Source organism: Sciurus carolinensis, chromosome 1 (assembly GCF_902686445.1).
Source record: "Sciurus carolinensis chromosome 1, mSciCar1.2, whole genome shotgun sequence".
Classification (NCBI taxonomy): Eukaryota; Metazoa; Chordata; class Mammalia; order Rodentia; family Sciuridae; genus Sciurus; species Sciurus carolinensis.
In genome coordinates this window covers 158,632,206-158,656,042 of record NC_062213.1, presented here as the reverse complement: position 1 = coordinate 158,656,042, position 23,837 = coordinate 158,632,206, and the positions used below count along the sequence as shown (strand labels likewise).

The window sequence follows — 23,837 nt, the reverse complement described above, 5'->3', positions numbered from 1 at the left end:
TTTCATAGCAGTTGACAAAACCATATGAATTATAAATAAAATAACATTTTTTCAGTGTTTCTATATTACACATTACATGCACAATAAAAACCAAAATGAATAGGAAACACACACACATATATTACCTTCACTTAGATATAGTTGTATCTAGGCCCCAAAATGCTCCAGCTGATGTCTCTTCCTTTTTTTCCCACCCCTCCTGCTCTGCCCCTTGATACAGTCACTAAAGGGAGAGCCAATTTATTACCAACATCTCTTAAATGAGGCTGTTTTTATTTCTCTATCTTCATCAGTCATGTGAACAATAACAAAATGGCATCTTAATTATATATACATACAAAAAAACTAAACAAAATTCTGAGTCCAGATTATATTAAGAAAAAAGCAAAAAAATTTTCTTTTTGCCTAATTACAATAAAAACTGACATCATCTTCTGTAAGTACAAAAACATACAGCAATTACATCCATAATCTAACTCCATTTCTTATTCATAGAAATCTTTTTAAGTGTCCTATTTGCAAATGATACACACCTATCAACTAATTTAATTAATATAATCTTCTAGGCCAGCACATAATAAAGATGATCTGTAAAATCTGTGAAATCCTAATAGTATACTGAAATACACACTCAGATCCTCAAACTGAACAATTAAAAAATCAAAATAGGAAAAGTATGAACCAGAATATAAGATTATGAGCCAAAATATAAGATTCAATTCCTTCTCTTTTTGCAGTCTAGTAAAGAAACAGTAGGCTGCCAGGTGTGGTGGCACACACCTGTAATCCCAGTGGCTTGGAAGGCTGAGGCAGGAGGATCTCGAGTTGAAAGCCAGCCTCCGAAAAAGCAAGGTGCTAAGCAACTCAGTGAGATCCTGTCTCTAAATAAAATACAAAACTGAGCTGGGGATATGGCTCATTGGTTGAGTGCCCCTGAGTTTAATCCCTGGTACAGAAAAAAAAAAAAAAAAAAAAGATAAAGAAAAGAAAAAGTAGGCTAAAAAAGATAGATTCTACACAGTGGCACATGCCTGTAATCCCAGCTTCTTGGGAGGTTGAGGCAGGAAGGTCCTAAATTTGAGGCCAGCCTCAGGACTGAGCAGGACACTGTCTCAAAATAAAAACTTCCAAATAAGGGGGGGGGGGGGGGGGCGGACCTGGGAAGTTAGTGCAGCAGGGTTGGAAGCATCCCTGGGTTAAATTTCTAGTATACAAAAACAAAAACAAAAATTAAAAAAGAATTCAGATTAATATTATAGTGAATGTCATAATTATTTGCCACCATCATCAGTGTTAACACTATTAATAGCTGGATACAAGTACTTACCATTATCACTAGCAAAGAATGATGACTCATGCAAACATGTCAGCAGGTTAAAAGTATACACATGTTAATCATTAACTAACTGAACAAAGGGTTGTTTAAACTAAGACATCCCCCACAATTACCACCTCTATCACCAGTGTCATACAAAGACAAGTAACTACTTGTGGCACCAATACTCTGAAAGGCTGTTATTGTACTGATCGAGAAGAAATGAGAACTTTTTTATATTATCATAGGTTTCACTGGGTTGGTAGGGAACTGCTAATCTACCACATTTCTTCTTTAAAGTCCAGCAGCATTCTAAATGACAAAACAGGTTCTTTTTATCCTAACAAATAATTTAAAATGCTTTCGAAGATATAAAAGTTTTTTTTCAAGGTCCATTTCTATGAGTTGTTTTAACCAAGATCTCTAATTCAAATTAAAGGAACCCGTATAAATAATGACACTTAAAAGTGTAACTTATTCAGCAACCTAGCATAATGAACGGTACTTAGGTAGTATCAACAAACATTTGCTATTGAATGAACACATCACACCATGGATTACAAGACTGTTTCAATCTTGCCATGAACACTTAATTTATGATAGACAGTTTCATAGTAAAAACGCTAAAATACCTGGTGATGGTGAATTAGGGTAAGAATTTGGCAGGCGAAAAACATAATAGATATAAGAGGCAAGAAGGCTGTTTCTACCATGCTGGTCATGATTTCCTTCCAAGTTTTTATGAAGTCGATTTATAATCGATGCCATGGCTTCAAAAGATGCTTGACCTAGATTAACTTTTAAGAAGGAAGAAAACAGTTTAACTTTTAGAATCTAAGTTCCATGAAAACCAAGATTTTGTATAATGATTATACACAGCAAGTGTATAAAAACGATATTTGGTACTAATTTTAGTGATGTATTAGATAAACCAAAAAGACTTTTGCAAACAAAATGAGAAAAAAATTATTTTACTAATTTAATATGAAATTGTACAGGTTTGATTAGTCAAAAGCCAAAACATTACCTAACAGATATCTGTTATTTCATAAAACAATAGAAAGCACATGATAAGAAAAAAAGAAAACTATCTTATGTATCACTTTGAGAAGCAATTTCTCATTTGAAAGACGAAAATCTAAGTTGCATACCATGAGCATATATTATTTTATTTAAAAATTAACAATATCAACAAAAATTATTAAAACTACTAACAGTATGAAAAAAGAATAATTGAATAATCAATAATTGAAATGAGTGCATTTATAAAAGGATTAAAAGTGGAAAGGGGACTAGAAAAACAGATTGATTGTATAGCATTTTAAATGCCGGGTTAAACACTACCTACTCAGTCATTCAAGTCAGTATATAACAATAAATTTCCAAAAGTGGGGGAATCCTGATAGCACACTGAATACGTAAACCACACAGTCATTTGGAGAAATAGAGTCTCAGATATTATAATGCATTCAGTCAAGACAGGAAATTATGAATAAATAATGAAGCTCCTAATATGAATAAATAATGAGCTTTCCTAAAAGTGGAATAATCAAAAATGGTCATTTAGTAAGATTACTCTATATATACTGAACTAGAAAGGGAAGACACTAGAAACAGAAACCTGAGTGGGGTTTAACAATCCTACCTTTGTTCCTAGTTAATTCCTTTTCCTGTTCGTTTTCTCATAGTAGCTATTTCAAAGAATCCTTAAAACTCAGGTCTAAGGCTGGGGAGATAGCTCAGACCTGGGTAGAGTGCTTGCATTGCAAGCACAAGTCCCTGGGTTCGATCCCCAGCACCGCAAAAAAAAAAAAAAAAAAAAAAAAAAAAAAAAACTCAGGTCTATCTTACTTCCCCCTTAGCAAATCTTGCCTTTAATCTCACAGAAGAAATATACAAAGCATGAAAGTCCTCAAGTTTTTCTACAAATTTATCAAAAAATGGAAACCACTTATATCTCCTTTCCAAAGGAAGCAGTGTACCTTCCCTATCATAAGTGATCTTATGGACCTTCACTTTTGCCTCACAGACTTGCTTCATTAACTAAATTCTTTCTTATTTCATATCTTTTATTTTTCTCCTATATAGTTTCTCTCAACATTAAACATGCTCAAATACCTCCATTCTTATGCCTTAAATCAACACTGCTTTCTCTTCTAAACTTCTTAAAATGATTTCTACCTTCAATTAGACTCAACTATTTTTGTAAATTTTACCAGTAGACACTTCTCAAATATTGTAGACAAGAGAGACTCTCAAGAGCCTGTTGCTTGAGTTTGAATTTTAGATCTGCCATACCAGCTGAGTGACCTCAGGTGAAAATTTTAAATATTATGTTTATCACTTTACTCATTCATGAAATGATGGTCATAATAGCACCTACTACATACAGTCATTGTGAGGATTTCATACAGTAACATAAAGCACACAGCACTATTCCTGGAATATAATAAGTGTTATCAAAGTGTCTGTTATTATTGTTACTACTATATTCTAATGTATACAATCTACAACAAAAAACAAAACTAACCTGTTTTTTCTTAAAAAGTTTTTCCTATAACTCCTGTAACAGTATCTTTATAATCTCTTAATTCAAGCTTTCATCATTTTTGTTTGGGAGGAGTTGTTTGTTTTGTTTTGCAGTCAAGGGACTGAACCCAGAACCTTGTGCCATTAGGCAAATGCTCCAATACTGAGGTACATCAACAAGATTTTTTTGTTTGTTTTGTTTTTTTGCAGTGCAGGGGATTGAACCCAAGGCCTGTGCTTGCAAGGCAAGCGCCCTATCAACTGAGCTATATCCCCAGTCCAACAACAAAATTTTTATGATAGGTTAGCTCAAGTTTCTTCCAAGCTCAACTTCTTCATAGGACTTAGGTAGAAACTTGGCAAAAGCAAATGAGTAAAACTTGGAAAGGGAGAGGATAAGAAACACTGCTCCTGTGGTATGGAAATCCTTATAAAACTTGGAATAGAACCACCATTTGACTCAGCTATCCCATTCTTTGGCCTATATATACATATCCAAAGGACTTAAAATCAGCATATTATAGTGACAAAGCCATATCCATGTTTACAGCAGCTCAATTCACAATAGCTAAATTATGGAACCAAACTAGGTGTCCTTCAACAGATGAATGGATAAAGAAACTGTGGTACATATATAAAATGGAATATTATTCAGCCTTAAAGAAGGATAAAATTATGGCACTTGCAGGTAAATGGATGGAGTTCGAGAATATCATGCTAAGTGAGATAAGCCAATCCCCAAAACCAAAGGCCAAATGTTTTCTCTGATAAGTGGATGCTGATACACAATGGGTGGGCATGGGGGTGGTTAAAGGAAGAATGGAGGAACTTTGGACTGGGCAGAGGGGAACGAGGGGAGGAGAGGGGCAGTCGGGTGGGAAAGATGGTAGAATGAGATGGACATCATTACCCTATGTACATGTATGACTGCAGGAATGGTGTGACTCTACATCCTGTACAACCAGAAAAATGAAAAGTTGTACTCCATTTGTGTACAATGAATTGAAATTCATTCTGCTGTCATGTATAACTAAATAGAAAAATTAAAAAAAAAAAAAAAACACCACTCCTTCCAGAACAACACAGAGGAAGAAAAAGAATACAGTGATCTTGAGCAAATGAAAGAAAGAAGAACTAAATTCAATGAAGGATAGCAGATGAATGAAAATGTAGATGTGGTAGATTATATGACCTGTAAAATGTAATATGATTTCTCCATTTGTCTGTTTTCTGTACTAGTCTGTGAGCTCTTAAAGTCAGGAATTATGCCTCTGACAGTGACTATCAGAGTCTGATATATAGTAAGTACTTAAGTATTTAATGAATGAATAAATTACTGAGTTTCCATAATTTGAAAGTAAGTCTATATGGCACATTTTATATAAACAAATCAATAGTTATTATTTTCTGATGATTAAACAAACCTCCCCCAATAAAACGTAGTCCCTATAGACAGCAAACAGGAAGCAAGGCTTCTTTTTTTAACAAAAGTTAGAAATTTCAAATTATAAATTTCATGATTTATCTCTAAGCTAAAAAAAAAAGCAAATTACCTATTTGGCCAGCAATGACAGGAGGTCTAACAACTAAAAGTATCAGTTTATCAAGCAGAAGATGAAGAAATCGGACCACTGGTTCCAACTGTGATGAACTCAGTGCTGAAATACTGCTCTTCAATTCATTTTCTAAGTTATTTTCCATGATTCGCATGTCCCCAATTCTGACCGGGAACATGTGTTCATCCAGGGCATTGACGAGAGCAAAAAACTTGTCAAGATAAGGATCCTAAAACAAAAAATAAAAAAAAGTACCAAACAATTATAACTATAAACTTCCCAATCCTAAAGGACTTTGGACCACTGATATCTCACATAAATTGCTAATATAAAAAAATACATATAGGTATACCTAAGCATTTTTCCAATTAAAAACATCTATTCTTTTTTTTTTTTTTTTTATTGCACATCACTCCTTTATTATACTGATCTGGAAAAAGATTTAGTACAGTTATGCGTAAAATGAGTACTGGGCCTGTGTGGCAGGGCCAAGCAACTGCAACATGACTCAGAAATCAAACACAGTTAAAGACACACTTGGGACATGATCAAGAGGCATTTCACTGCCACAAAACAAGGCAGAGGAGGAATTCTCTCAGATACATAGCGAGATACACTCCTACACCTTTCAGGCCAAGGAGCTTATCCCATATTGGTGTGAGGAATGGCTTATTTTCTGGTGACCACATGTGGGACTAACCACCACTAGAAACCCCAGAGGGCTTTGCTTAGTATTTATTTATATATAGATTTATTTATTTTTCTTTTTGTGAAAGTAAATGTAACAAACAATTCAGAGTTGATCCCAACCTTCTGGAGCTAGCTCCTCTGGGGCCAGGGAAGAAATAGTTGTTTTTCTAAAATCACCATGCAGAGTACATTCATATTCCACTGGAATGACTAGAGTCCCCTGTCACCCCATTCCCAGTGACCTGACTACAGAAGAGTACAGAACTTACTCTTGGAAACACAAACAGGCTCTCTGGCTTCTCATTGGTCATGCCTTAGCATAGTTCCTCCCTATCCCCTTCTCAAGCAGGTCCTTAAAACAATCACTAAGAAAAAAAACCAGAACTACTACCTCAATTTTTCTGGACACAAGGAGGCTTCCCTGGGCTTGGAATGAGAATCTGTGCCCCAGAGGTGCTATTCTGACTAGAATCTACAAAGGGAGTGGGTGCAGGAAACAAAATGCTAAAATTAAAATGGGAGCTACTGGTCCCCATCTGCAGCTACAACTTAAGATGCCTACAGATGTGGTCCGTGTGCAGGAGAGAAGTACAAAGGAATGGATGGGCGGGGTGTTCCTTGGTACAATAGTCTGCTATTTGCCTTTATTTCTTCGCCTTGCCCTGTGCAGCCACAGCTTCCATTGCTTTACGAACGGTCTCTTCATCTCCCAGGAACTGCATGGGCTTGATGGGCTTCAAGTTCTTATCCAATTCATAGACAATGGGAATACCAGTTGGCAGGTTCAGCTCCATGATGGCCTCTTCAGAGAGACCCTCCAGATGCTTGACGATGCCCCGAAGGCTGTTGCCATGGGCTGCAATCAGAACCCGTTTCCCCTCCTTTATCTGGGGGACAATTTCTTCATTCCAGAAGGGCAGAGCTCTGGCAATGGTGTCCTTCAGACTCTCACAGGAGGGCAGCTGATCCTCAGTGAGGTCTGCATACCTACGATCCTTACTGATATTGCTGTAGAAGGGGTGATCTGGCTCCATTGGAGGTGGCGGGACATTATAGGAGCGTCTCCATATCTTTACCTGGGCTTCTCCATGCTTAGCAGCAGTTTCTGCTTTATTGAGGCCAGTCAGACCCCCATAGTGCCGCTCATTGAGGCGCCAAGTCCTCACCACTGGCAGCCACATCTGATCAATGGCATCCAGCACTGTCCAGAGGGTTCGGATTGCTCTTTTCTGCACTGAGGTGAAGCAGATGTCAAACTCATAGCCAGCATCTCGCAGCGCCTGCCCGCCGCGCTTCGCCTCCTCGTGGCCCGCCGGGCTCAGGTCGGCGTCGTACCAGCCGCTGAAGCGGTTCTCTAGGTTCCAGGCGCTCTCGCCGTGCCGAATCAGCACCAATTTGTAGGCAGCCATGGCGGCGAGGTGAGGATGCGGCCTAAAAACATCTATTCTAATTTGCTATTGTAAAATAGCTGCCTCCAATATTACTGAGTTACTCAAGAAATCTCTTAGTACTAATGAAGGTTCTTCTCTTTTAGTTTGAGTTGCCTTATTCATTTAGAGCTCAATTACTGTGTCAGGTATCTTAGTAGACTACCCGGGTCCATTATTAATGTATTGTCTCTCAGCTCCAAACTTACACCTTTGTCATGCTGCATACTACTGGAACTGGTTTCTTCACACTATAGTTCTCTTTTGTCAGCTGGCTTGAGGTCAGGCTCAGACAGTAGAGCACAAGAGAGGCAGTCTGAAGGCTTGAGAAGTTAAAAGAGACTTATTCCTCGTTTGTTTTTCAGGTGATGGCTAGGAGATGTGACTGCTGTAGCTCAGAGGTAAGGGACATGGGAAGAAGTGGTCACCATACTAGTAGTGGCTCTCATAATTCCATGGCAGCGACTCTCCACCAAGTTCCACTGCATGGCGAAGTGTTTTTATAGCTGTAGCATCCTCTCCTCAGAGGTCTCTCAGCCTTCAGGAGGAGCTTCCTCTAGGCTCCTAAGTTCCTTCTTTGATACTTTCTGTTACTGTTATTATCACAGAATTCTCTTTTACTCCCATTTAGTAGTAAATCACCTTTAAATTAGCTAATAATTATTTATCTTAAAATTTCCACATTCTTATTATTGATGGATTTGTCTCCCAATTAAATTGACTGGTATTATTAAACCTATTTCCACAATGCTAACAGAACCAGTCTTATTTAAGCAGTAGAAGCTTACTCTTCCAGGCTTCTTTGTATCTAGAAACAACCATGTGCTATAGTTCTGACCAATGAGATTTAAGCAAGTCTACTGAACTATGGGAAGATTTACACTTACTTAACAATGAAAATAAACTTTAAGAAAAGGCAGCAATGCTGCACAGCTTCGCATTTAAAATTCTAATATAGTTCTACATGAATGTATTTAAAAGAATAAAGTCTATTGAATTCTAACTACATATTTAGTAAATTTCAAAGAATTACAAAAGTATGAAACATTACAAGAAAGATTTGTCTTTAATCAATCCTTTTAAAAAGGTTGTAATATTTGATCAATTTAGTTTTTTATCCATTTTTTATATCATTGCAATATATTTCAGAGTTATAAGTATAAATATCACAAAAAGGCTTTATTGCTTTCAACTGATCCTTTATAATAATTGATCTATTTATTTTATCTAGTTTTCCAATTAATAAAATTTTTAATATTAGTCATCAGGACTATGAGTGCCAGGATGCTATGCAGTAGACAACTGCACTTTATTCTTCCCCTATATTGTATAGCTTCTGGACTAGATATATAATATATTTTCCCCAAATCCTTTTATGTCACATAAGGACAACACATGAATCTGCATCTAGAAAAACAAACGGGAGTAAAAGACAAATGTACTGACAACTCTAAAAATCTAACACATATAGAAATAGAAGAAAAATCAGCATGAAAGAGGGTGTACTTGTATATTTAGAAAGACACAATGTGATATTAAGAATTCTATTAAAGGAAAGAATATGTACAATAGTATACTATAATGTCATTCTTTTTATCAACAAAGGAACAAGGTATATAGGAAGCATAGGACACATCCACTAACATCAGAAAAGGAAAAAATTCTACTGGAGCTACTATGTTATGGGGGTCTCACGTGTAATGCTAAATAAAACCTATAGATCACCAAATATTTTTTTTTTCTAAACAAAGCATAGAGGTGCCGTGTCTTTTTATTTTCTCCTACCTCAATGTGCAGAAAAGGGTTAACACAGCAGGCTTAAGACTGCTATCTTATAAGCCTATTAAAGTTGATCTTCAGCTGGTGTCTGGGAACTTGGATTTCAGGCTGGCTCCCACTGATAGGGAATAGCTCACATGCCTAAAATATGCAAACAGCATGCTTTATGGTAAATACCTGCCTTCCTTTGGGAAGTCTAGACTTTTAGTACATTTTAGGCAGACTGCCTATATAATTGGCCCCCAGAAACAACCCTATAAGACCCTACTGTACTTCCCTGGCAGACAGCATTTCACATATGTTGTTTCAACTTGCCAGTGTGACTCTACTAGGGGAGGACTCACTTAGGCTTTGTTTCCTGGGATTTCTCTCAGGTACTTTTTTCCCTTTGCTGACTACTTTTCATCCTTTCACCAAAATAAATCAGCTATGAGTATCACTGTGTGACTTACCTTGCATGTCCTCCTAACAAATCACTGAACCTAAGGTGGTTTGGGGAAGCCCCCTAAACACCCCCTATTTGAAACACTTGCCTCTTCTCACTCTACCTTTTCTCCCTAGAAAATCATATTCACCAATTTAATTTCAGCTATTACACGTATTCTATTACCTTCAACCCCAAACTCCCAAATAATTACAACTACCTTTAGAAAATTTCCATTTGAAGTGCACAGGTACTTCAAACTAACAGGTTCAAAATTAAACTCATAATAGCTCCATAATTGCTCTCCTTTCTTTTTAAAAAAATTTTTAAATTCTTTTTAGATATCCATGATAGTCAAGTATATTTTGACATATAATTTATTCTAACTAGGATCCCATTCTTGTGGCTGTACATGATGTGGAGTTTCAATTGCTCTCCTTTCATCTGCTCCCAAGTTTACTTTTCTTGTATTCTCAGTTAGGTTAAAAATTACCATCTATCTAGACTCTAAATTCTATGACATTCAAGGTTATTCCTAATCTGTTAACAACCTGAACTTCTATCCTCATCTGTTATGATTTCCTATGCACTTTAAATTACATTATCCTGGATTGCTTGCTGGTCCTTAAACACAGACTCCTTACTATCACTTTGCATGTTATGTGCTCATCTGAGTTGCCACTCTCCTTTTCTCAGTATGGTAAACTCTACTTACCAATGCAACATCTCAGTCCTTAGCACAACAGACAACTCTTTCCTCTGTACTTGAAAGGATTTAGCCAAATTATCCATACCATTAGTACCATAGTACTAATTTTATTATATTATGATTATTTTTCCACTTTCCCCTATTATACTGTAAGGTTCTTAAAGGGAAACCTCTTTGATAGGTAATATCTCTGACCTCATGGAGCTTACTTACCATATAATGGGGAAAAACAATAAATATGCATGTGGAGGGGACATACAGAGAGAGTGCAAGGGAGTGAATATGCCACAGAGCCACAGACATGCATATACTCAGTAGGAAGCACATGCTCAGCTGACACAGAGTGATGGGTTTGCTATGTCTAAATGAGTTACGGAAGAATGTAATCTTTCTGAGGTGAAAAGAAACTCTTAAAACAGAAGTCAAATGAATGTCACAAAGAAAAGCATTCCAGTCAAAGACTATAAAATCTTAGAAAGGAACTCAGTATGTTCCAGAAAGTGTGGATTTGGAGCAAATGATTCCTGAAAACTATTTCCATTTAAATAACTGACCTATGAGGAATAAAGTAAGTTGGACAATAGTTTTTCAACTCTAAAACTATATCATGTACCTGAAACTTAGAAAAAGGATACTTAATTGTTCAAAATAAAGTCAAGGACATCTGATAAGCAAAATGTCTGCCTTTGTTAACAGTCAATAACATTTTGCTTATTCCTTTAAAAAACAAAATAACTTCTAAATGTTTTCAACTGATATATATTCCTATAACTGATGACAGATAACAAACTGGCATAAGTCTGAGATAATATGTTTAATTAGTTGAATAAAAGTTGACCACATAGTTATTAAAATTCACTTACTTGTGTATGGATAGATGAAACGGCAACAACTTCAACATTAAACACACCTTTGTGATTATCTACCCATTTCATGCCAGGTAGAGGAACCTGAAAGATCATATCACAGATGCTTTAAGAGTAGGTGATCAATCCAAGAAACAAACAAAAAATTATAATAACTCAATGAGAAAAAATACTGTGGAAATTTATCACCATAAATCAATTAAATACTTAAATTCCACTATTACAAAATTAGTAATTTTACAAAAGAATTAAAGGGCTCAAGGAGCAAAAACAGAAATACTCCAAATGTCTACCTTTTCAGAGACATCCCCTTATTTCATTCCAAGTCTTCATATGTACACATAAACCTTTCATAGTTAATATAAAACATTGTTTTAAAAGCTATTTCTCGCATAATATACATTATGAATCTCACAAGCATCAATAAATTCACATGATATCATTTTAATGGCTTATAATATTCCCTTTTCTTTATTTTCAGTATTCCTGTTGTGTTTTAAGTGAGCTTTAAAACATTCATAAGCAAAGGAACTCTTGTTCTAAAGATTACAATTTTTTTTCTGAAGTATTTCTAGGAATGTCAAAATTATTTCATAAAAATCATTTTTAAAAGCAAATATATAAATTCAATTCCTCTTGCTAAGTCCTGCTAAAATCCCCAAACATGATACATAAAATGAATATAAAGACTCTGAAAAGTACAGACGAGAATGAAGATGAGCTGGAAACCTAAGGATATAAGAAAGTACAAAGCAGTATTTTGTGGGTTTTATTTTTGCCTTACATATCCTCTAGAACTGAGTGCTAGAGAAAATGACAATTCAGAAGTGCCAAAAGACACACAAGCAAAGCCCCAAGAAAAACCTGCTCTTCATAGCCCACAACAGCAATATTCCAGCCAATCATAAGGGAACAAATCTTAGCCAACTCTCATCTCCATGAGCTGAGTGAGGGGCTTAGGCTACAAGCTAGCTGTAAGGAGGTGCCCAAACCAACCAACACACTTGGCGTGGTATTCAGGAAGACACAGTTGGGACCCCATCCCCTTCCTTCCAATGATAACAAGTCCCCAAGCAACCGTGGTATCAGTGGAGACCAAGCAGAAAACAGTAATAAAGCACCCCCTCCCTCTCACAAACAGGGAGGTGTCTGCAGAGCCTAGCAAGGAGGCTGCATCTCCACCTCACAATGATCTCCCCAACCCAACTCCTGGTAGTAGTGCCTCACTCCCCTAATACTAAGACAAAATATTAACACAAAATTTAGAGTCTCACAATACCCCAAATGTCCATGATGCAAAATTATGCATCATACCAAGGCTAGGAAAATCTTGACCCAAATGAGAAAAGACAGTAATCAGACACCAATAATAAGATGACGCAGATGTTAGATAGCTCTGACAAGGATTTTAAAGCAGTTACCATTCAGAAAAAAAAAAGGGGGGGGATTCAACAAGCAATTACAAATACCCTTGAAATGAATGAAAAAAAAAATATGCAGCAAAAAAGAGGGATTTCTTTCTCATGCTTTATCTTTTTATGTGTAGAAAGGAAACCATAAAAAGTCAGTTTCCCATTACAAATTTTAACACTAAGTAAGAGATTCAATCTCTCTACTGAAGCTAAAAATAAAGTGTTCGAAACATTTCTGAAAAACAAAGATACTGGAATAAGTTGAAATCGATCAAGAAACAATATTAGCTCTTTCAACCCAAAACACTTGTTTCCAGTTTTAAAAAACAAGACATAAGTAAAATGTACATATATACTTCTTTAAAAACAGTAATTCTCAAAGTCTGGTTTAAGAATCAGGAGCAGGGGCTGGGGAGATAGCTCAGTCGGTAGAGTGCTTGCCTTGTAAGCACAAGGCCCTGGGTTCGATCCCCAGCACCCAAAAAAAAAAAAAAAAAAAAAGAATCAGGAGCATAAATGTCATGAGGACACTGTTAGAAATGTAAATACTCAAGTTCCAACTCATACTGCATCAGAAACTGGGGATAAGGTTCACAACTGGTGTTAAAACAAACCTTCTTCTGGGTAAATCTGAAGCAAGATAAAATAATACTGCTATCTTGAACTAATTGTAATAAGTAGTGGCAATAGCAATGACAAAATAGTAGCAAAAACATCTAAAGAACTTTTCATTTAACTGTCACAATTCTAAATGTTCTCCATCATTTACTCATCAATATAACTCATTATTGTAGATATTAATTATTATTCTCACTTTTACAGATGATAAAGATGAGGTGCAAAGACTGTCTTAGCCTGGGCTGCCATAACAAAATAATTGATTGGGTGGCTTAACCAACAGAAATGAATTTTCTTATAGTTCAGGGGACTGAATATCCAAGATCAGATCAGCATGATCGGTTTCTGGTGAGGGATCTCTCAGTGGGTCGCAGGCAGCCACTTTCCTTTCTATGTTCTTACACTGATGAGAGAAGGTGTGGGGGAGGTTGTCAAGTTCTCTGTATCTCCTCTTACAGGGTACTAATCCTAGCAGGGGCCCTATCCCTATGACTTCACCTAAACCTAATTATCTCCCAAAGGTTCCATCTCCAATATATCACATTGGGAGTTAGGTCTTCAACATATGAATTCTAGCGGGACAAAACAGTATGTAGCATTTTGTCCTGGTCCTCCCAAAATGATCCTTCTGGAATACAATATACATTCATTATTCCCAACAACCCCAGACATTTACATCATTCCAGCATCAAGTCTAAAGTTCAAAGTCTCATCTAAGATATCATATAAGTCAAATATGGGTGAAAATGGAGGTACAATTCATCCCAAGGCAAAATTCCTCTCTAGCTATGAACCTGTGAAACCAGACAAGTCAGGTGTTTCCAAAACACAATCGTTGGACAACATGGATAGGCATTACTATTTCAAATGAAAGAAATACGAAAGGAGGAAGTGACATGTCTCAAGCAAATCTAAAACCTACCAAGGCTCCTAAGGCTCAAGCATAATATTCCATGGTGTTGTTGTTTTAAAGAAATTTTATTGTACATGTTTAAGGTATACAAGATGTTATGGGATGCATAAAGGTAATAAAATGACTACTGTAGGGGCTGGGGAGATAGCTCAGTTGGTAGAGTGCTTGCCTTGTAAGCACAAGGTCCTGGGTTCGATCCCCAGCACCCCCCCCCAAAAAAAATGGCTACTGTAGTGAAGCGAATTAATATTCATAATCTCAGTTTACCCTCTTTTATTTTGTTTGGCTACAATTAACTCATTTTTCAAGAATCTCAACTATTGTATGGCTTTATCATTATTAACTACAGTCCTCATGAAGTGAAATAAATGAATAATAATTTTTATTCTGAGCCTGGCTTACTTCTTTTAGCATAATGTCCTTCGGACTCATCCATATTATAGCAAATGGCAGGATCTCCTTTCAAGGCTGAATAATATTACACTGAATAATATACAACAATTTCTTTATCCATTCACCCACTGATGACACCGGTTGTTTCCATATTTTGGCCATTGTTAATAATGTTGCAATGTACACAGTAGTGGGAGATCTTTACAACATGGCAAATTCATTTCCTTGCATATATGCCCAGAAGAGGAACCGGTAAGTCATCTGGTAGTTCAATTTTTAGTTTCTTTAAGAACCACCATACTATTATTTCTATCAAGACTATATAAGAGTACCTTTCCCCTACAACTATGCTAACATTTATTATATCTAGACTTTTTTGAAAATAGCAATCCTAATTGGTATGAGAGGATACTGACAGTGGTATTGACTTGTATTACCCAAATATGATGTTAAGCCCTTTTTAATATTCCTGTGGGTGATTTTTATACTTTTTAAAAAAAATTTTAATTTTTGATGGATCTTATTTATTCTTTTTATTTTATATGCAGTGCTGAGAAATGAACCCAGAGGTTCACACATGCAAGGCAAGCACTCTGCCACTGGGCCACAACCCTAGCCCAAGTGATTTTTATTTCTTACTTGAAAAATGTCTACTAGATCTTTTTCCCAGCTTTTAATAAGGTTTTCTTTTCTAATATTAAGTTGGGAGTTCCTTAAAGATTTTAGGTATTAACACCTTATCAGATGTATATGATTTACAATTATTTTCTCCCAATCTGTCAGTTGCCACTTGTTTTTGCTTGTGTTGCCACTTCATTTAGTTGACTGGTTCCTTGCTGTGTAGAAGTTCTTAAGTTTGATATAATTTCATTTTCATTTTTTAACTTTTAAAATTTTTTAATTATTTATTTATTTTTGCTTATTTTTGCTTTTATAGCTTGAGTTTTTGTTTGTCATCAAAATACTGCCATGGCAAATGCAAAGGAGCTTTTCATCCGTGTTTCTTCTCTTCCAGGAATTTTAAGGTTTCAGGTCTTACATTCGGTCTTTTATTCATTTTGAATTGATTTTGGGGTATGGTATAAGATAAAGGCCCAATTTTCTTCTTTTGCATGTGGAAATACAGATTTCCCAATATCATTTATTAAACACACTATCCTTGCCCCATGTGTCTTCCTGGTTTCCTTGTAAAAAGTTCACATACTATATGTTTGAATTTATTACTGGTCTCTCTAAAGAATATTCTTTTGATTGATGATCTGCTTTTGAGGTTCACTGGGGCAGCAGCATCACCTCCTTTGCTCCAGGATGGATTCATTCCTAGCAGAGCCAGCAGGGGATCTGGCCCCCAACACTTTGCCCTAAACTTTAGGCAGAGATTCTTGACCTACTGAAACCAGAGCAGTGGCCCTGGTGATCTCTGAGTCACCACTGGGATCACTTTCTTCTTCTTGAAGAACAACACATGTATGGACAAATAGTTTTATTTCCTCTCCTGTTGAACCCAGGAAGTCCAAGAGCCTTCCTTTATTTCATCCAACTTTATCTCCTTTAGTTCAAACTGGCAGTGTGTCTGCTTGTATAATTCCATAAACTCTTTATCACATGATAGAGAGCCTTGGTATTATCATCAAAACATGCGTTCACAGTTTAACAAAATGAATAGGCTAAGATTTTTTTAAATGTGCCTTTGGGTCTATCGATTCCCTTTCAATTATTTTCTCTGCTTTCACATTTCCTCTGCTTGAAGGAACCAAGCTGCTCCTTCAACATAACTTTCCTTAGAAAGTTCTTCAAATATCCAATTTCATCATTCATAAGTTTTACCTTTCATAAAACAAGAGAACACAGTTTGCCAGGTTCTATGCTACTTTATAACAAGGATTATCTTTTCTCTAGTTTCTTATAACATGTTCCTCATTTCCACTGAGATCTCAATGAATTACCTTTAATATCCATTTTTCTAACATATACCTCAAAATTCTTCCAGTCTCTATCATTACTCAATTTCAAGTCCACTTCCTCAAATTTTGGTATTTGTTACAGTAGTAGCATTCCACTTTGGGGTACCAAAGTCTGTATTAGCCAGAGAGGCTGTAATACAAAATAGCATAGTGGGTGGCTCAACAACATAAATTCATTTTCTCCCTGTTCAGGAGACTGGAAATCCAAGATCAAGGTTTCAGCATGGTCAGCTTCTGGTGGATGGGTGTCCTCTTTTGGATTGTAGATGGACTCCTTCTTGCTGTCTTCTCAGATGATGGAGAGAAAGAAAGCAAATTCTCTGGTATCTCTTCTTAAAGGGGCGGCAATCCCATTATGAGGATTCCAACCTCATAACCTTATCAAATCAAATTACCTTCCTTTGACCCCATTTCTAAATGCCATCACACTGAGGGCTATGCTTCAACATAATTTAGTCCACAGTTGACACAGAAATCAATAGTCTTGCCCAAGTCTCATGATTAATATATGTTGGAGTAAGAATTGAAACCCAGTAAGTTACGCCATCCAGAAAACTAATTTTATACAATTAGAAAGAAGAAGAGTATAGAATGGGGAGGAACACAAAAATGATGTAAGTTATTATCAGTATTCTAACTCTTGAATAGGGTGGGAGATTCATGAAAGTTTATTACAAATAAAATAAAAAACTGAAAAATACCTACAGGTATAACCACTATTAAGTTTAAAAACATGCCACAAGCTGATCTTTGTGCAAATATATGTGTAAGATAAATATCTAGAAGCATAATGCATTAAATAAAACTGAGGAAATGTTTTTCACTGGGACATGTTTCTTTTTTAAAATTTTTTTAGTTGTAGATAGACACAGTATTTTTTAATTTTATTTATTTTTATGTAGTACTGAAGATCGAACCCAATGCCTCATATGGGCTAGGTAAGCACTGTACCATTGAGTCACAACCCCAGTCCCAGTGTCACATATTTCAAAAGGCAAAAAACAAACAAAATGTAATTATGGTAATTATGATTATAGATCTGCATTCTATAATACTAATGGGAAAAAAAACCTATTAACAGACTGCCTTGCTGGTCTATACTTCAATCTTCTACAAATTTGGTAAGTATGAACTTGCTTCTTAGAATCCAATAAACACTGATCCTGAAAAGAAAAAGACATTACACTGAGGTAAATTCACAAGAACATGATCATTCTGCTGATGCACATTAGTGACCAAGGTGTTTTCATCATTGTAAGATTTCAACAGAATTCAAAAAGAATGAATCCAATTTTTTATTTTTTTGTGTTTGTGATATTCAGGTAATGATATCACTAGACATTTTAATTTTCCAGAAAAATCACAAAAGTGGATGAGCAGAAATACAGAGAGTTCATCAATTCACAAAAGTCAACAGCACCTTGATCATTATGCAAGTTGTACACTACACCACCTTGGGAGTGTCATGCACATGAACTGCAATTAGTGGTCCTGCTTGAAAATAGTGCTTAGACGTTCAGAGAGGAACACAGATATTTAAGGAGGAAACAGAGTGAAAACTAAGGAGATGATGTATAACAAAGTTATGTAAAAAGTCACTTTTGACCCAGTATTAAGAAGAAAATGATCAATAGAGTCAAATCATAAAGAAATAGTTCACTGGTTACAGAAATTAGTTTATCAGTCCTCAGCATGATTATGTCAAGTCTCAGATTTAAGGCTAAGAACTGTTGAAGTTAGAATCTATCAAAAGTCACCGACTCTTTAAAAAGAATCAAAGAGAGTTCAACCTTAGCCAGGAAAGGAAATACAAAACCACATTAAGCATTGTCTTATAAAAGTTGAATTTTTAAATAATTTCCCTCATTTAGTTTAATTTAAGCATTAAAAATAAGAACATACATTTTTCTTTAAATCTAATAATAAAACTAAGAATATATTGCTTTATTAATATCATAACTAAAATCAAAGTTTTAACAATCAAGTGGTTTATTTCATTTATCAATCAGCTACATTGTATGTCTATAGTCAAATCCAAATTACCACAATATTCTTTATATATCACTGTATTTAGCAGAGTAGCTAGAAGAAAACCACAGGCCTCCCTTTAGAAAACTGACTTTTATTTGCAAATCAACTAAGTAATAACAAATCCATAGGTTCCCCAAAAGCATATTTTCTTTAAAAAAAATTTCCTTTTAAATATACTGTGTCTGATAAAAGACCACAGTTTTATATAACAAAGCCACAAGAAAAACACTTCACTAGACCTTAGAAGATGGAAAGACCTCCCATGTTCTTGGATAGGCAGAATTAATACTGTTAAAATGGCCATACTACCAAAAGCTCTATACAGAGCTTTCCCCACCAAAATTCCAATACATTCTTCACAGAATGTCACAAAAAGCAGTTATGAAATTCATTTGGAAAAATAAAAGACTCAAGAATAGCCAAAGCAATTCTTAGCAAGAAAAGAAAAGCATGAGGCATCACAATACTAGACCTCAAATTATGCTATTATACATAAATTATGCAAATTATACAGTAACAAAAACAGCATGGTACTGTCACAAAACAGGCATGAAGACCTATAGAAGACCCAGAGACAAAACCAATACAGTTATTGGATACTAGACAAAGGTTTCAAAAACATATATTGGAGAAAATAGAGCCTTTTTAACAAATGGTCCTGGGAAAACTGGAAATCCAAAATTTAACCCCTATCTCCCAACCTGCACAATACTCAACTCAAAGTGGATCAAAGACCTAGGAATTAGACTAGAAATCTTGTAACTGATAAAAGAAAATGTAGGCCCAACACTACTCCAATATATCAGCTTGGGAACTGACTACCTTAACAAGACTCCTGAAAGTACAAGAAATAAAACAAAAAATCAATAAGTGGGATGGTATCAAACTAAAAAGCTTCTTCACAGCAAAGGAAACAAGAGCATGAAGAGAGCCTACGAAATGGGAGAAAATCTTTGCCACCTGCTCCTCAGATAGAGCATAAATATGCAAATTATATAAAGAACTCAAAAAAAAAAAAAAAAAAAAACAAACCAAAAAAACCCCAAATAACCCAATCAATATAAGGGCAAAGGAATTAAACAGACACTTCTCAAAAGAAGAAATCTAATGGTCATCAAATATATGTAAAAATGTTCAATATCTCTAGCAAGTAGAGAAATGCAAATTAAACTACTTTGAGATCTCATCTCCAGTCAGAATGGCAATTATCAAGAATACAAGCAACAATAGGTGTTGGAGAGGATGTGGGGAGAAAGGTACACTCATACATTGCTGGTGGGGCTGCAAATTAGTGCAGCCACTCTGGAAAGCAGTGTGGAGATTCCTCAGAAAACTTGGAATGGAACCACCATTTGACCCAGCTATCCCACTCCTTGGCCTATACCCAAAGGACTTGAAATCAGCATTCTACAGTAATGCAGCCACATCAATGTTCATAGCTGCTCAATTCACAATAGCTAAGCTATGGAGCCAACCTACGTATCCTTCAACAGGTGAACGGATAAAGAAAATGTAGTATATATCACACGATGGAATATTAGCCATAAAGAAGAATAACTTTATGGCGTTTGCCACTAAACCGATGGAACTGGAGACTATCATACTAAGGGAAATAAGCCAGTCCCAAAAAGTGAAAGGTGAAATGTTTTCTGATATGAGGAAGCTAATTCAAAACAAGGGGAGAGGAATAAAAAAAAAATAAAAGATGAGTGGAGTAGACAAAGGGGAATGAAGGCAAGGGAGGAAGAATGGGATAGGGAAAGGCAGCGGAGTGAATGTGACTATGGCTATATATGAATATAGCACATGTCTTGTATATTGACAGGACACTAATCAAAAAGAATTATAAGTAAATAGCAGAAAGATAGTAGATTAGAGAGACAGGAACAGTAGGGAGGGAGGTGGGAGGGAGAGGAGAAATACTGGGAACTGAATTAGAACAAATTATATTCCATGCTTTTATAATTGTGTGAAAATTAATCATATTGCCATGTATAACTATAAAGAGCCAATAATTTTTTTTAAAAAGGAACTCCTCAAATGATTGTGCTATACAGCCAAATTTGAGAATCACTATAATAAATGTACAATACTTTTCCTTATTAAAAAAAAAAAGGCTTCACTAAAGAAATTTCAAATGTGAAGTCAATGATAAATGATAGGAGAAATTTTAAAAGTAAAGAGATAAAGTAGTAGAGTTTCCTATTAAGACAGAATTATCATGGATGACTTCTCTGGAGACACGATATTTGAATGCATGTCTGAATGAAATGACAAGTAGGGTTAGTGACAGGACACTGCAAACAGGGGACCGCAATGGCCTCAGATACAAATGAACTTTGTGTGTCTGAGGAACAAACCACAAAGGCCAGGTGATATGTGGTAAGGGCTGAGTAAGTGACAGAAAATGTTGAGAAATGAGAACTAAGCAATAGTTGTATTGTTCTTCTTTTTAAAAATAAAAATACAATTTGTTTATAAATGCTTTTTTTTTTCCCTCTCTATTTTTCTTTTTGCCATACTGGGGGCCAAACCCAGGATTTTTCACACACTAGACAAGTGCTCTACCACTAAGCTATATCTCCAGCCCTTTTAATTTTGTTTTAAGACAGGAAGACAGGTCTCACTAAGTTTTCAAGGCTGGCCTCAAATTTGTAATTCTCCTGTCTCAGTCTCCCACATAGCTTCGATTATAGGTGTGAGCCACCATGCCTTTTATAGTTGTATTTTGAAAACAATGCCGTCAGGAGAATATATACAAGGCATAGTTTAGATTAATGTTCACAACCAGTTAGTTGAAGTGATTTAGAGACACTGGTAATCATCATGGAAAAGTTGTCTCACAAGGCACTTTGGTTTTTGAACAGTGGCTGTTAATTCTTAATAGTTTTCTAGTGTTTTTATTTCAAGTCTTATAAGTCACATATGCCATTCGTCAAGGCTGCTAATATTTCTTGTATTACATATTGATAGCTACTTTATTTTCACTTACTTGATCCTCAATTACAAAAAGATATTAACAATTAACTCAAGGGAATCCAAGATGGTGGACTAGAGGGAGGCTGTATTCCTTGTTGCTCCATAACTCAGGTTTCAAGCAGAGGAAATAATGTTTCTCTGTGAGGCAGTCTTCACTGCCCCCAGATCCCCTGTTTTTTTATCCCATTCATCTACCCCGATCACCTACCATCTGCCACCATATCGCCTGATTTTTGAGTGCGGTTCACACACTGACTACCACCTATCATCCACCATTTCCCGTCTGCCTGCCTCTTGTATGCCCATTGCCCACCTTTCACCTACCCATTGCCCACTGCCCAATGTCCACCCACCAATCATCTACCAGTAGCCTGCAGACCACCACAGGCAACCAGTGAATTGCCTGCTGCCCGTTGTTGCCTGCAAGTCTATTGTCATGGTACCCACAGGTTTGGTTACATGCAGCTGCCACCATTTTTGGACAACAGCCAGGACCTGCAGGTGAGATACTGGAAGCCTTTAGGGACACTGAAAAACAACAGGGTAGAATCTGTACTGCCTCAACTCCATACTGCTAGATGAGAAAACCCATAAGCAACATGAAAAAAAGTAAAAAAGTGCCTCAAACAAACCAAGATGTTCCAACAATAGAATACATAGACAACATAGCAGAAGAAATGTCAGAGATGAAGTTTAGAACATACGTAGTTAGATCTTCTAAATAAAGGATAGTATTGGAGAGAAAATACAGGAAGGGAAAGATCACTTCAATAAAGAGGCATAGATTATAAAAAGGAAGCAAGCAGAAATCTTCAAAATGAAAGAAACAATAAACCAAATTTAAAATTCAATGGAAAATATCGCCAACAGACTAAACCACTTGGAAGACAAAATCTCAGACAATGAAGACAAAATATATACTCTAGAAAGTAAATCTGACCACACAGAGAAGATGGTAAGACCATGAACAGAACTGCCAAGAAATATGGGGTAACATGAAAAACCAAAGTTAAGATTTATCAGAAAAGACAAAAGCATGGAGATACAAACTAAAGGAATGCACAATCTTTTCAATGACATAATATCAGAAAACTTCCCAAATCTAAAGAATGAAATGGAAAATCAACTATAAGAGGCTTACCCCAAATGTACAAAATTATAGCACACCCACACCAAGGCACATTATAATGAGAATGACTAACATACAGAATAAGGACAGAATTTTAAAGACTGTGAGAGAAAAAAATCAAATTACATATGGGGGGAAACCAATTTGGACCTCAGCTGATATATCAACCCACATCCTGAATGCCAGGAGGTCCTGAAATAACATATATCAAGCTCTGAAAGAAAATAAATGCCAAGAATTTTATATGCAGCAAAATTAAGCTTCAGATTTGAAGATGAAATAAAAACCTTCCATGATAAACAAAAGTTAAAAGAATTCACAACTCGAAAGTCTGCACTATAGAACATTCTCAGCAAAATATTCCATAAGGAGGAGATAAAAAAAATTTTTTTAAATGAAAATCAACAAAGGAAGGAACTACACTAAAGGAAAGATCAATCAAAGGAGAAACTATGTCAGGTTAAAAAACAAAAATAAACCAAAATGCCTGGGAATATAAATCATATCTCATAATAACCTTGAATGTTAAAGGCTAAAACTCATCAATCAAAAGACACAGACAGGAAACAAGAAACAAACAAGAAAAAACAATCACAAATATACATGCCCCAAACAATGGAACATCCACTTACATCAAGCGAATCCTTCTCAATTTCAAGAATCGAATAGACCACAATACAATAATACTGGGTGACTTTAACACACCTCTCTCACCACTGGCTAGATCTTCCAAACAAAAATGAAACAAAGAAATTATAGAACTAAATAATATAATCAATGATTTAGACTTCATGAACATATATAGAGTATTTCATCCCATCATCAAGCAAATACACTTTCTTCTCAGCAGTACATGGATCCTTCTCTAAAACAGACCATATGTTATGCCACAAAGCAACTCTCAGGAAATTAAAAAAAAAAAAAAATAGAAATACTATCCTGCATTCTATCAGATCATAATGGAATAAAATTAGAAATCAACAATAAAATAAAAAATACAAGCTACCCCAACACCTGTATGCTATTGAATGATGAATGGATAAAAGAAGATATCAGGAATGAAATTTAAAAATACTTAAGAGGTAAATGAGAACACCGATACA

The 23,837-nt window shown here is 35.7% G+C and overlaps 2 protein-coding genes and 1 non-coding gene across 11 annotated transcripts in view; 1 reads left to right on the top strand and 2 right to left on the bottom strand.

Moving 5' to 3' along the window:
- Dock7 (dedicator of cytokinesis 7) overlaps positions 1-23,837 on the bottom strand; it is a 226,457-nt gene that overhangs the window by 88,889 nt on the left and 113,731 nt on the right. For all 9 annotated transcript variants that reach the window (XR_007108752.1, XM_047552901.1, XM_047552908.1 and 6 more), the window contains exons 19-21: positions 11,293-11,379; positions 5,398-5,629; positions 1,948-2,112 (exon numbers count right to left, since the gene is read on the bottom strand). Coding sequence is in view for 8 of the 9 variants with exons in the window: in XM_047552901.1 (XP_047408857.1) it covers positions 1,948-2,112; positions 5,398-5,629; positions 11,293-11,379 (484 nt within the window). In the remaining variant the exon portion in view is untranslated. The remainder of the gene's footprint in view (positions 1-1,947; positions 2,113-5,397; positions 5,630-11,292; positions 11,380-23,837) is intronic.
- LOC124984861 (phosphoglycerate mutase 1-like) lies at positions 6,708-7,515 on the bottom strand. The gene has a single exon (XM_047552951.1). The coding sequence runs from the start codon at positions 7,497-7,499 to the stop codon at positions 6,735-6,737; it is 765 nt and encodes a 254-aa protein (XP_047408907.1). The 5' UTR covers positions 7,500-7,515; the 3' UTR covers positions 6,708-6,734.
- On the top strand, positions 14,377-14,453 carry Trnat-ugu (transfer RNA threonine (anticodon UGU)). The gene has a single exon. It is a non-coding gene; the product is annotated as a tRNA-Thr (tRNA).

What these genes read in the sequence shown, in the direction of transcription:
- LOC124984861 (XM_047552951.1), bottom strand. Translation starts at nt 7,499, where the DNA reads ATGGCTGCCTACAAATTGGTGCTGATTCGGCACGGCGAGAGCGCCTGG.